At 39.0% G+C, this 12428-nt stretch overlaps 1 protein-coding gene across 1 annotated transcript; it reads left to right on the top strand.

Moving 5' to 3' along the window:
* Positions 1-2889: 2889 nt before the first annotated feature.
* On the top strand, positions 2890-10988 carry LOC104513700 (tetratricopeptide repeat protein 27-like). The gene is made up of 4 exons (XM_010157145.1): positions 2890-3083; positions 6721-6832; positions 7433-7533; positions 10744-10988. The coding sequence occupies exons 1-4, from the start codon at positions 2922-2924 to the stop codon at positions 10864-10866; spliced, it is 498 nt and encodes a 165-aa protein (XP_010155447.1). The 5' UTR covers positions 2890-2921; the 3' UTR covers positions 10867-10988.
* The last annotated feature ends 1440 nt before the right edge of the window (positions 10989-12428 follow it).

Genomic DNA, 12428 nt, shown 5'->3' with positions numbered 1-12428 from the left:
TGAGACAGTATCGAAGGCTTTGCATTATAAAGCTTTGATTTGAGAAGGGCATAGGGAGAGCTCATACATTGTGGATTTGTCATTTTGGATCTGGTGGCCGAGTGTTCTTTTGTTACTTGAGTGCTGTCAAGTGTGATTAGTATTAGTGAAGCTTCTAAAAATTATTTGACCAGTGAATTTTATATTAAAGGAGCTGTTTAGAGAATGATTGTGGAATGAGATTAACTGAGAGCAAGCACAGCATTTTAAACTGATTTGGTTTGTTTCCAAGGTTTTGTCCCATGATGGTTTTTGTTCCGTTTTTAGTAAACACATTATTCACAACAGTAAAGGAGAAGGAGGAATGCAGATGGTGTGATGTCATAATGAACACAAACTCTCTTCACAGTTGTCATAGGGAGCCCAGACCATTAAAAGAGTCATTAAAAAACTCCTACAATTTGTGTGGTGTCCTGGGCAACAGAGCATCACTTTAGGAGTTAAGTATATATGGCAGTAAAAAATCTCTCATTATATAAATTAAAATTTATCACTTAAGACAACCATCTGTAGTGGAAAGCTCTGTTACACTGCTAATACTTTTTGGTTATTAGCACGATTCACTTGCAGTTTGAAATAGCTTTATTTAAAAACTGGGCACAGTTAAGTAGCGTTAATGATTCATTAGTGTTTAATGGACCCTTTAATCCGGGCTTTCATGATAGTTTTATTTTAACTGCTGTAGCGCTAAAGCTTACATGATGAATTACAAAAAAGGAGATATATTATGATGAGGAAAGTGTAAGCAAGACCTGAACTCTATAGGAATATGAGTAATTTTTCAGTTGCTAAATTCTACTAACAGAGGAAACTAGGTTTGGGTGATGGTTTTTTATGTGTAAACAAAATATCACTGGCTTTAAAACTCTTCATAACTATACAAGGTATTCATGTGAACTAACTTTTTGGACTTTGAGCAACAATTTTGTGAAACTGAGGAAGTGATTGAGAAGTCATGCACGTATGTACGAATCCTCAGGACCAGTTCTGGGTCCTCTGCAAAAGAGAACATAGTTTAGTGTCTCTCTTACACCTCTTCTGTTTTTTTTATTACCATGCTGTAGTGATGGAAATATCAATATCAGTACTTGCTGGTGTTTTTCTAGCAAATCATTATAGAAGACTTGATTCGTTTAATGATGGGGTTTAATCCTTTAGATTCCAAGTAACAACCACAGTGAATTACAGAACTTTTGGACTATTAATAGTTGATCATGTTGTCGATTATCATAAGTGAAAAGCTGAGCTCTAACAGAAAATAAAAGAGAAACCAGCCAGTTTGTCACATGACTTTATTAGGGCTATATTCTTAGGACTTTTGTGGAGGGGCTGTTTAGCTGATGTTCAGATGCTACTGTGATTTCATAGTGATTCTGGAAAGGTACCAGAGATATGTTTTTTTTTTTTTTCACTTTTTCTGTTACATAGATTCACTTTTTAACATCAGCAGCCATTTTGATTTATTTGGGTTTTTTGCCAAAGCCTTACTATATCTGATAAAACTCAGTCATTAATTCTTGGGGTGCATGGTAATTGAGTCATTCTGAAGAAGAAAAGTTGTTTTAGGGAAGACGACATATCACAAATATTAAACTGCATATATTTTTATTTGAAGTGTAATATACTTTAATACCATCATAATTCCAGGGAACTACATCTTGATTTGTGAGGATGTACCCTCTGTCCTACTCTTACTGGAGCAGGGGTGTATTTTTGTGGTTTGGGGCTATTCACAGATCATCTTTGAAATTTTTTTTTATTACTGTTATTAATATTGCTATTGATGTGATTTCATTGTAAGTACTGATATTACATGGACTAAAATGTTGAAGCATTAAAGTTGCCAAATGTTAGTCTCACAAGTGAGGAATTAGAGCACGAAGGTGTTTGGATACCTTGTATACCAAAGCCTATCTTGAATGCAAGCCTTATGAGACTTCCGTTTTGATTTTATCATTATTTCTTCTTCAGATCTGTGTCTCATGCATTACACAGGACAGGTAGTTCTCACTTAAGAAGCCACAGCTTTCTAGGTTTTTCTAATTCACCGTATGATCCAATGTCTTAATTTATGTTTGCTATTTCTCATTTTACTGAGAAGGAACTGAGGCACAGCGAAATGGTTTTCTGATTTTGAGTGTCCACTGTGGGACGCAGAGAGTCTTGGGTTTTTTGGGGACACTTGGTATTATATAGCATTTTTCCTGCTGAATTTACCAGCAGCTGTAAGTGCTCAGCATTTCTGCAGGTGAGATCCCACATTCTCAAGCCAGTGACTCAGAAAGTAAGGCCATTAAATGAGTACCTGTAAAAAGTTTGATTGAAATGGCTTGAATAGTAATTCACCAGAACTGCATTAAACACAGAGTTTCCCAGGGTAGTATTCAGTTGGCTTCCACTTTCCCACCTCATCCACTATATGTCTTTCAGTTTCTGCAGATAATTAAGTTGAGGTCCTGTAAACAACAGTGTCTTCTGTTACATGAATTAATCTCATTCGGCCTGTTTACTGATCTTTTTATGACCAGTTTATAAGGTGAAAATATCTTTATGATACTGCCACAACCTCTTCTACCATTATTTTTCACACTAGCCTGTCACAGTAACCCAAATTTCTGACTTAGGTCTTTGGCCTCTATCTTCTCCAATCATAGAATCTTCTAGAAGAGGTTTAAATTAGTTGAATTACTCCCCTAATAATGTATTTCTTAGTAAATTCTATACTTGTCATATGACACCATGCTTGTATATTACTGAATCATTGAGACCAAATATTACAGATATCATTATACATACTGATGTTGATTTGAGTTGAAAGGAAAACTCTTCCCTGCTGCTTTTTTAAGGTGCTGGCGATTCTGGTCAGAGCAGTAGTGGATGGTATGGCAGATCGCACTGGAGAGGTAGCGAGTGGATTGAAGGGGAAATTGCAGGAGCTCTTGGGCAGAGTGACTTCACGAGTGACAAATGATGGGGAGATCTGGAGACTTTATGCCCAACTTTATGGAAATGGACAGAATGACAGCGGGGAAGATATCGAAAAGGTAAGTGTGTTGAGGTATACGTTTTTATGTATACACATAGGGTGCAAACTTTCTGTTCTCTAACATACTACGGTGCTATAGCTCTTGTTCCAGACATGTTTCGCTTTAGTGTTTCTATAAGCTTATCTTCTGCTTTTCACGTTCCTACAGCACACATTTTTGTTATTGAACAGAAGCAAGATGTTTTACAGCAGCTTTTGTGGATTTTCAAAAATCCTTCTCAGTGATTTTAGTGGCATGATCCAATGACATTGTGATCCATCTGTATTCTTCTGTGCAATCACTAAAGGAAAATGTGTTGAAGACAGTCTACACCACAGTTAGAGTTCCCAGAGTAAAAGTGTTTTGTTCTTACTTAGCTTAAAATGGAATTAAATAATCCTGTTTAATACTTAACCTCTTTAACTCTATTGGTTAACTTCTATCTCTGGTTCCTGTCACTTCCCAGGTAATCGAGGTGACTGCATTTCCAAAATAACCACTCTGCACTACTAGAAGTGTTGTTGTATGCTGTGTTGTATGCTGGAGCGTGCTTTGCATTTGGTATTAAATTTCCAAAATTCAAATAGACCTGCACACTCCAAACATACTCACGGGTTAGCAGATCTTCACTGAAGCTGAAAACACACAAGGTCAGCATTCAGTGTGTGCTTCCTCATGGGGGTATGCCTTTGGCCTGGGCAAAAATGTCAGTCTGGAGGATTGATTGTCCCTTGATAGCGAGCATATTATGCAGATGGTTGGCCCTGCAAATTGTGTGCCTGTTGGGTTAAACTTGTAATTATTTGGGCCTTGCTCAGTGTCTTTATGCTCTGCCCTGTGAAACGCCTTGTTTAGTTGTTGCTGGTGTCCATTATACTTCCAATTCCTCCCTTTTTTTCTTCCCTATTTTTCTTTACAGCTGAACAATAAAAGGGATTTGGCCTATTTAGAATTCAGAAATACAGACACTGCAATATCCTGTAATATATCCTCAAATTCTTACTCAGACATGCAAAGTAGCAGAGGCCCTGTCTATACTATAAATGTAATTGTTTCGGAATCTGGTTACATCACAGTATTTTTCACTAACCCAGTTAAAAACATGGTTTCAATTTGTAGAGTAGACAGGACTTCAGCTGTGTTTCCTAATCAGACTGGTTATGGAATACGCTTACAGTCTAGCTTGCCCTGTAAAATGGAATTATGTTTATAAATACTTAGGGTATGCTTAGGTGTGTACCCAAGTATCCTGGTATGGCGGTACCATAGATACAGATCATGAAAGAGCAAAACTGCTAACAGCCACAGCATATTGTAATTTACAGTGTAAAAAAAGAATTTACATTACACTGGATAATCACTGGTAGCTTTTCTGGTATCATTTTGTAATATAAAAATGTTAAAAACAGTATTTATTTGCTTCACTGCTACAAGCACCATCATGTGTCAGTCAGATATTAAGCAAATATAACTATGTGTAGAAAAATTCCACATGTATTGCAGTTTTCCACCCACATTCATTATGCAAAAGGTCAGTGAATTATGAAAGGGCATTATTTAGTATACTGTGACATCATAGGACAAAGAGGTGGAAAGAGCTGTATCGTAGTGTCATGTACCTCCTTTACATGACCATTATTCCGTAATGTAATGGAATATGGCTGAGAAAGTTGGGCTTGTTCAGCCTGGAGAAGAGAAGGCTCTGGGGAGACCTTATTGCAGCCTTCCAGTACCTGAAGCGGCTACAAGGAAGCTGGGGGGGACTTTTTAGAAGGGCCTGGAGTGACAGGACAAGGGGTAACGGGTTTAAATTGAAAGCGGGGAGGTTTAGATTGGATATCAGGAAGAAGTTCTTCCTGGAGAGCGTGGTGAAGCACTGGAACAGGTTGCCCAGAGAAGCTGTGGATGCCCCATCCCTGGGAATGTTCAAGGCCAGGCTGGATGAGGCTTTGAGCAACCAGGTCTAGTGGAAGGTGTCCCTGTCCATGGCAGGGGGGTTGGAACTAGTTGATCTTTAAGATCCCTTTCCAACACAAACCATTCTATGATTCTGTGATTAATACCTTATTTAGTGTAGATTTAATTATATTTAACTAATTTTGTTCCTAAAATTGCATTTGAAAGAACAACCTTGTAAAGGCTGGGTTGGTGGTGGGGTTTTTTTTTTACCTCTCTGCTCTCATACCATAGCTGATGCCATGTGAATCACTGGAATCTACAGCTAGAAGTCACAACAGTGCTTTGTAAATTGGATCAAAGTCAGACAGTTTGTGAGTTAGGAGTGTAAACCTATTGCAGTGTTGAGTTTGTGTTTTTTTTCTTTATGTTTACTCTTACACTTTTATGTGTCCGACCTGCCACCTCATTCAGTACTTCATTCTTTCCTATGCTGAACACAGTCCAGTCCAGCCTTTTCCCACCGAGGAATCTTTCCAACCTTCAAGTTTCTTGCTGATCCATACCCAGGCTATTAAACCCTTCTGTTCCTTGAACTTTACCCAGCTCATAGCTGTTTCCTTCCAGGATAAATCCAGGTTCCAGAAGTACAAACAAATAGCCCACAAGACTTCGAATTCCTTCCCCTCCCTGACATCTGTCAGCAAAATCCCCCTAATGTGCTGCTCTGACTCACACGTGCAGACTGAAATCAGATTGCTGTAAAACAGTTGTTCCTTCTCTTGGAAGTTCTTGGCTCTGCTGGCCAGAGCTACTACCAGTTATAACCTAGGTATTAGGAGAAAAATTAATTTGCTCTGGTTTGACTTAATACACCTTTACTGGAATTTACAGCAGCATGAACTGTTCAGTCACTTGTGCTGTAGTGACTGGAACTCCAATGGGAGAGAGAAGGTGGAAGCTTCCAGGGTGTGAAAATCCCCAAATTTTATGTGTCGTTGTTCAAGAACCAGAAGTCTTCATTGCACTCAAGTACATACACCGCACTGAGGGGTTTTTTTATCACTTTGTGATATTTAAATTCCTTAAAAAGGTAATTGAAGGCTTGTTATTGAACCAAGACATGTAATTTCTGGCATGTATTCGTTTTGTGTTTCTGATGCTGCAGAAAGAAAACAAAACTAGAAAGCAAAAAGTAATTTCTTTTGCTTAAATTTTTCAGAGTTTATTTCTTTAGGGGACCCTCCTGCGATATTTTTTACATTTATTTTTCCTGTTCGCACTGAGAAACAGAGCAGTATGGCAGGTGGTAGGTGCATCTGTAAAATACATTATTTGCCAAAAATACATATACAGAAAGAAAGCTTTGATGTATTCGCTTAAAAAATTTTAGGTAAAACATTGCTGTTCAAAGTGTGAGTACTAGTATTTTTCCCTTTTTCATGTGCATTTAATTATGATAACTTGGCAAACATGGGTCACATCCATCAGTCTAGACAGATTTTTAAAAGATAAAAATTAGACATATGTTACTTTATATGCCTCTCATACTTGAGATGTAATATTGGTGAAGAACATCTGTGTTACAGCTGGTGCTTACCGTTGCAGAGAAGGACACTACTCCAACTCACAGGAAATCAAGCACTGTAAAGATACATTCCTTTTCTGGATTGAGCACTTTAATTCAGTTTTAAGTATCTACAGAATTGTCTCCTAGCTTGTTTTCTCACATGCTGATAATTTTTTTTCCTCCTTGCAGTCACTGCAGTATCTCACTAAGGCACATAAATGTGAAATCCAATCAAGTGATTGGGAGAAAGATGTTTCTTCTTTTAAGGAAGTGGTGAAAGGAGCCATAGAGATTGCATATGGTATGTTCTAACTGAAAAGAACTTTCGTAATTCATGAAGAGTGTAGCAAATATTTATTAAGCTTAGTAAAAAAATAATATTATACCTTACCCATTACATACCATTATTCCTACTGTTGGGAGTCCTCTAACAGAGAGCATCGTCCTGATAGTCCATGCAAAAATATATGTGGAATGAGGCAGAAATTGCTGTTGGTTAAGTCATTAAACATATGATTGGTAAACATGGAATCATTTAATTTCATGCCCTAGCAATTTAATAATGCAGGTGGAAATGCATATATAATTTACCTCAGTCCTCAAATCACCACATAAGTTTGATTGACTGTGCCAGTCGGGAGATGGGCAAGACTTAGACTCAGTAAGACTATTCACTGTGTTGTGGTATTTATGTTTAAGAAGGGTATGTATACCTGCTGGTTTAGAGGTATCTTCTCAAAATTACCTGGCATTCTTTTTCTTTGTGTTTCTTTTGGGGGATAGTATGTTAAAAAAAAGTCTATGGAAGGTATAAATATTTTTAATTAAGTATTGTTTAAATATTATTGCTATAGAGGTAATGCTTTTTTGTTTGTTTGTTTGTTGTGTGTTTGGATTCTAGTGGCTATAAAATGCAGCAAGAACAAATCTAATCGTCAGGAAGCTTTGCAGATACTTTCTTCAGCTCGGCTCAACTTGCGTGGCTTGTCATCCAAAGCAAAGGTAGGAATGTTTGAAAACTAGGAATCTTTGTTCTGTTGCCAGAAACCATTTCTCTGTTTTGAGTCATTTATAGATCAAATAATATCTGCCTGCCCCACTGCATCACCAGATGGATATTCACCTCTACGCTGTTAAGGATTCGAGTTTTAAGTGGACTTACTTCCCTTCTTCCTGCTATGTTTTGACTGAAGTAAACCTACTACTCTATAACATCAGTGCTATCTCTTAGACTGCGTTGGAACTTTACTTAAAATGTTGGGCAGACAGACTCCAATGTTTGGAAGAAATTGGTCCTTTCAAAGACCTGTTCCTTACATGAATAGTCAGGGCAGTCTTAGAAAGAACGGATGTAAACCCGCAGAAAGGACCAAAACATGTCAGGACTTTGTGTCACTTGGTGTGTTTTAAGAAAAGAGTTATTTATTAAAAGAGAGAACTCATTTTTAATTAGGTTTTCATGGATACCCTGCCAATTCAGGTATGTTTGAAATCATATGTTTGGTTTTTGGAGCTGTGCCTCTCCATAGCCAGGCACCCAAAAAGCAAAGTCTGTTTCTGCACCATTATTATCCTAATTTTACCCTTCATCTTATAAGATGAAACACAGCCATTCTTTTAACTGAGGATTGATCTGAAATATGCTTTCATTCCAAATACACTGAAAGAAGTATTCTTCCTGGCTGTGTGTGGGGTTCAGTAAATGTGAGTTACAGAGCGTAAGTTTTATAACGTGTGCTTGTGTTACAAAGTGTTGATCCGTCATCAGTGTGCTGAAGTTGGCTCACCCGCTTTTAAGTCCTGGCTCATAGTTGTGCTTTTAGATACTGGCATACCTAGGTCTTCAGCATGTGGTGAAAAATACCACAACATGTATGTTTTGTTTGATTCACAAAATGGTTTTTAAAAAAAGTCTTTAGGCTGAGTATGACTGTAGAGAGAACAAGACTTCTGGATATTAAATTACATAAATGCAAGTACAGGTGGTTTATATTATGCAAGATCAGGCAGTATATGAAAGATTAAGATAAGGTGAATCTATTGAATTGTATTCTTAATTCCTGAAGGCACTAATTAAATGAACATCTATATTATTGGCAGGTAATCGTGCCTCTTAAGTTTTATGGAACTTCTGAGAAAACTGACATATTAGAGATAAAGCTGTTGGTGTGACCTCATTGTTTTTGCATAGTTTCCAAGATGCCGTCTTATTTTTAATTTGAAGTCATATTGAATTTCCAAAGTGTATTGTGGTTTAAAAACTCCGTCATCTCCTCTAAGATCCTATGCACGAACAGTTTAGCACTGTTTATGCCTGTCCAAGCTTGACTGCAGTATCTCCTTTTGCTGCCTGGTGAGTCAGTATTAGTGGGGGGAGTGTTCTTTTTTCTTTTAACAGAAAAAGATACTTTAAATAATGGGCTAAGAGCAGACTCAGTTAAGATTTCAGAAGGAATAAAAGAGCAGTGAAAGTAACTTCTAAAAGATAAAATTGCAACATTTTGTAGTCAGGATATGCATATCCTGGAACATATCTAGTAGTTTTTGTATAGGTGAAACAATGTCATTTCTCAGACTTCTTGCATTTCCCGGGATCTCCATCTCTGACATTCCAGCTCCCCTCTTGTGCAGGACTCGGGATGCACCCGCTCTCTGCTGAAGGCTGCAACTTGAAAATGTGTTGTTAATGGGCTCCTTTCCATACAGACCCTTCTGGGCAGTCACATGCTCTGGCAAATTGCATAGTGGGCTCTCATCTGCTCCTTGCCCCCATGCATCATTCAGATCTGACAGATGGGGTCTCCCAAAAGGAGAAAGGTCATGGAGCTGTATCATAAATGCATGAAATGTGGGCACTGTTGTGGGGAAACGTGGGGCACAAAGACCAAAGAATGATGGTGCTTGAAACTTCCCCCGGCTGCATCCAGTTGAATAGATGTCTTTAACTGGGGGGGGAGGGGGAACCAAAAAACCCAACACACAATTATAATGTCCTGATTTATTTAGCTGTCTTATCCAGAAAGAATCAGACTTTTCTGTCATATTCCCAGTGTGTTTTTTTGGCTGAAAGTCAAAGTTTCTGTACTTGTAGCAGGAACGTGTTCCTATTTTTGTGTAAGAAGTTCCTTTGTTCAGTGACAACACTGTTCTGAGGCACATTGAAGACCTTGGTTCAGGCCTTTTTAAGTACATTTTTGTTTATATACATATCTGTATTGTCCCTTTATGTTTTGATGGTATAATGAGGTACAGATGGACTCCAGAGCAACTTTTGTTTTCTTGGTTTGTTTTTGTCTCTAAATGTAGGGTTTTCGCTTGTGTCAAATGAAGTATGAGTCACTCTCCCTTGACATAATAAAGGGGAAACATATGTGTGGGTCCCACCACCACCATATTTCTGTGGAGTGGTACCTCACACAGCCTCCATATTACTTGAGTGAAAGGATACATCCTTGCCTTGCAATAGCAACATGTTCTGCTGCAGCATGCACAAAGCTCCAGTTAGAGCTCGTGTATCTATCTCAAGGCTTTAGACAAGTCATTTAGCATTCCTGTCCTTTGCTTTCCCTTTAAATATGTCAAGATTATGATTCCTCATGAGTTTGCTGCTTTGTGTTTTTGTTTATGTCTTAAGGTCTTTAAGAACAAACTTTTTTATTACTCTGTGGTGGTATGTTTTCTCTTGTATAATTTAATTACACACAGATTAATATCTCCACCCATGCATGCCATGACAACAAACATTAAAGCATGCTTATTTGGGGTTTTGGAGAAAATGACACAACACAGTATGACACTGGGCCACTGAAATTCACCACTACTAATTTATCAGCAGGTGGGTTTGTAAACTGCAGTGACAGTATGGGAGATGCTCTTCTAATTTGAGTTACATGGTAAAATCTTTCACTTCGGGTGGGATCACAAGTCAGAGTAGGCAGTTAAGTCAGAGCAGAAACCCAACATCCGCAGGAGGATTCAACCCCTTTGACAAAATATCAGGTATGTGGCACACCACTAGTCTGTGTGTGTGGATGGATGGATGGATGCACCTTCTGGTTTTTAGCCACAGAATGGAATTTTTGGTGGTTCCATCATAGGCACCAACATACAAAAGGCAGGATAGTGTTGATGAGCTTTCTTTATTCTGTCTCTGTACAGAAACAGATAAACTGTATGTATATTTCAAAATAATGTATTTCTTCTGTCATGCAGCAGCTTTTTGTAGACGTAACAAGTAATGAGGTTCACAGTGAGATAGCTGATGAGGTGACAACCATGGACAACATGATTGCTGAACTTCAGGAACTGAGCAACCAGCTGAGAGACCAATGCTGATGTACAGACCGGATTTCGTGACAGGTGGACAATAAGGACATGTTTCTTTTGCCACAGATTTTGCTGATGAAATGGTAACAATTCTAATGCAACTCCATTCTCAATAAACATTTTTCTGTACAGTGCTGTTCTTGTGGTCAGCTTTCTTCAGAGTTCAGACTGCTTTTTATGATTCTTCCCTGCTCTTGCTGTCTTTATAAAGTTGTGTGGTTTGGTTCCTCAGGCCCGTATTTTCTGGGACAGAGCTACTTGTATTTATAAGGCGATTATTGAGGATTAGTTCCGCCTGACCGCATCACACCCCGGCGCCAGGCCTCGGCGGGACGCCCCACCTATGCTTGGTTGGGGGGCGGGAGGAGGTGGCCGAGGAGGCAGCAGAGGCGGGAGTGGGGCCCAGCCTATCATCCTCATCAGCGAGGCGCACAGCCAATCGGAGAGTGCGTCTGTCTGCCACTGGCCAATCAGAGGAGCGGTAAGGCTGGTCCGTCGGTGGGGGAAAGCTGAGGCGAGGGCAGGCTGTCGTGGCGGGGAGCCCCGTGAGGGGTGTGGGGGGCTGCAGGCAGTGCAAGGGATAGGTCGTCAAGCACTTTCCGATTTTACTTCCGTGTTAATTGCTTACAGGGGAGTAGGAGTGGGGTCCAGAGAGTAAGAATTTAGTCTTTTTTGTTATTCTTGGAATATTATCAAAGTAGCAGGATGTTTGCTGCATTAGGATTTACAAACAGTGATGATTTAAAGCGGTATTATTTTATTAAAAAATGCGTAACCTGTGTCCCATGGGCAATAGACTAGCACTTCATTTGGGCCTTTAACAGGCATGGGGATTTCCCCCTACTGAGGCAGCAATAAAACTGCAATCTCATATCTGACTAGGCCTGAATATTTGCATCTAGACTACTTTGCATTGTTTCATCTTAAAACATATTTGCTACAGCTCTTCTTAAAATAAGATTTTTTTTCCCCAGGGTTTTCCAGAAACCTATGCAAAGTAGTTTCCTTACTTTGCATGGTATTGGCTCTTCCGCATGAGAATGATGCAGTCTCCAAGAATGGGGTTTTCTGTAGTCTGGGTATGTACCATCAGTGGTACGGTCATTAAAACTATACTGTTTCTCAATGGCAAGGATACTGTCCCTTAAGAGAAAGTCAAAAGGTAAAAGGAAATCAAACAATTAATTGGATTTGAAGCATCAGTAAAACTGTGTTATTGTGGTGTGTGAAGGGGGGAACCAGCTTGACATCCTTGTAAAGCTTTATATCCTTGTAAAGCTGCCTAGAATAGAGAACAAATTATTTGCTGTCAGTATTTAACGTGAGCTTCCCACAAAAATGATCTTAAAGGGTTTACCTGCTAGTGAAGGAGAGCTGGCCCCAAAACACTTCTTCATTGACATGGCCCAGAAAGGGAGGAGGCATTAAAGTTTGTGCAGAGTGAATTTGCTGGAGACACTCGCGTTTCGCTTATACGCATTATGAGGGGCCCACCTGACTGAACAAAAACAGGCTATGAGTTTTGTGTCAGGCTCCCAGCACTACTATCATAGAATCATAGAATCGTTAGG

The sequence above is a fragment of the Eurypyga helias genome, unplaced genomic scaffold, assembly GCF_000690775.1.
Source record: "Eurypyga helias isolate BGI_N326 unplaced genomic scaffold, ASM69077v1 scaffold22398, whole genome shotgun sequence".
Lineage (NCBI taxonomy): Eukaryota > Metazoa > Chordata > Aves > Eurypygiformes > Eurypygidae > Eurypyga > Eurypyga helias.
Note: the sequence above shows the minus strand (reverse complement) of the source record. Positions and strands in the feature narration are given on the sequence as shown.

Excerpts from the sequence above, each read along its gene's own strand:
- LOC104513700 (XM_010157145.1), top strand. The coding sequence starts at position 2,922 with ATGGCAGATCGCACTGGAGAGGTAGCGAGTGGATTGAAGGGGAAATTG. Across the intron at positions 3,084-6,720 it reads GCGGGGAAGATATCGAAAAG|TCACTGCAGTATCTCACTAA; the intron begins GTAAGTGTGTTG and ends TCCTCCTTGCAG. Across the intron at positions 6,833-7,432 it reads AGCCATAGAGATTGCATATG|TGGCTATAAAATGCAGCAAG; the intron begins GTATGTTCTAAC and ends TTTGGATTCTAG.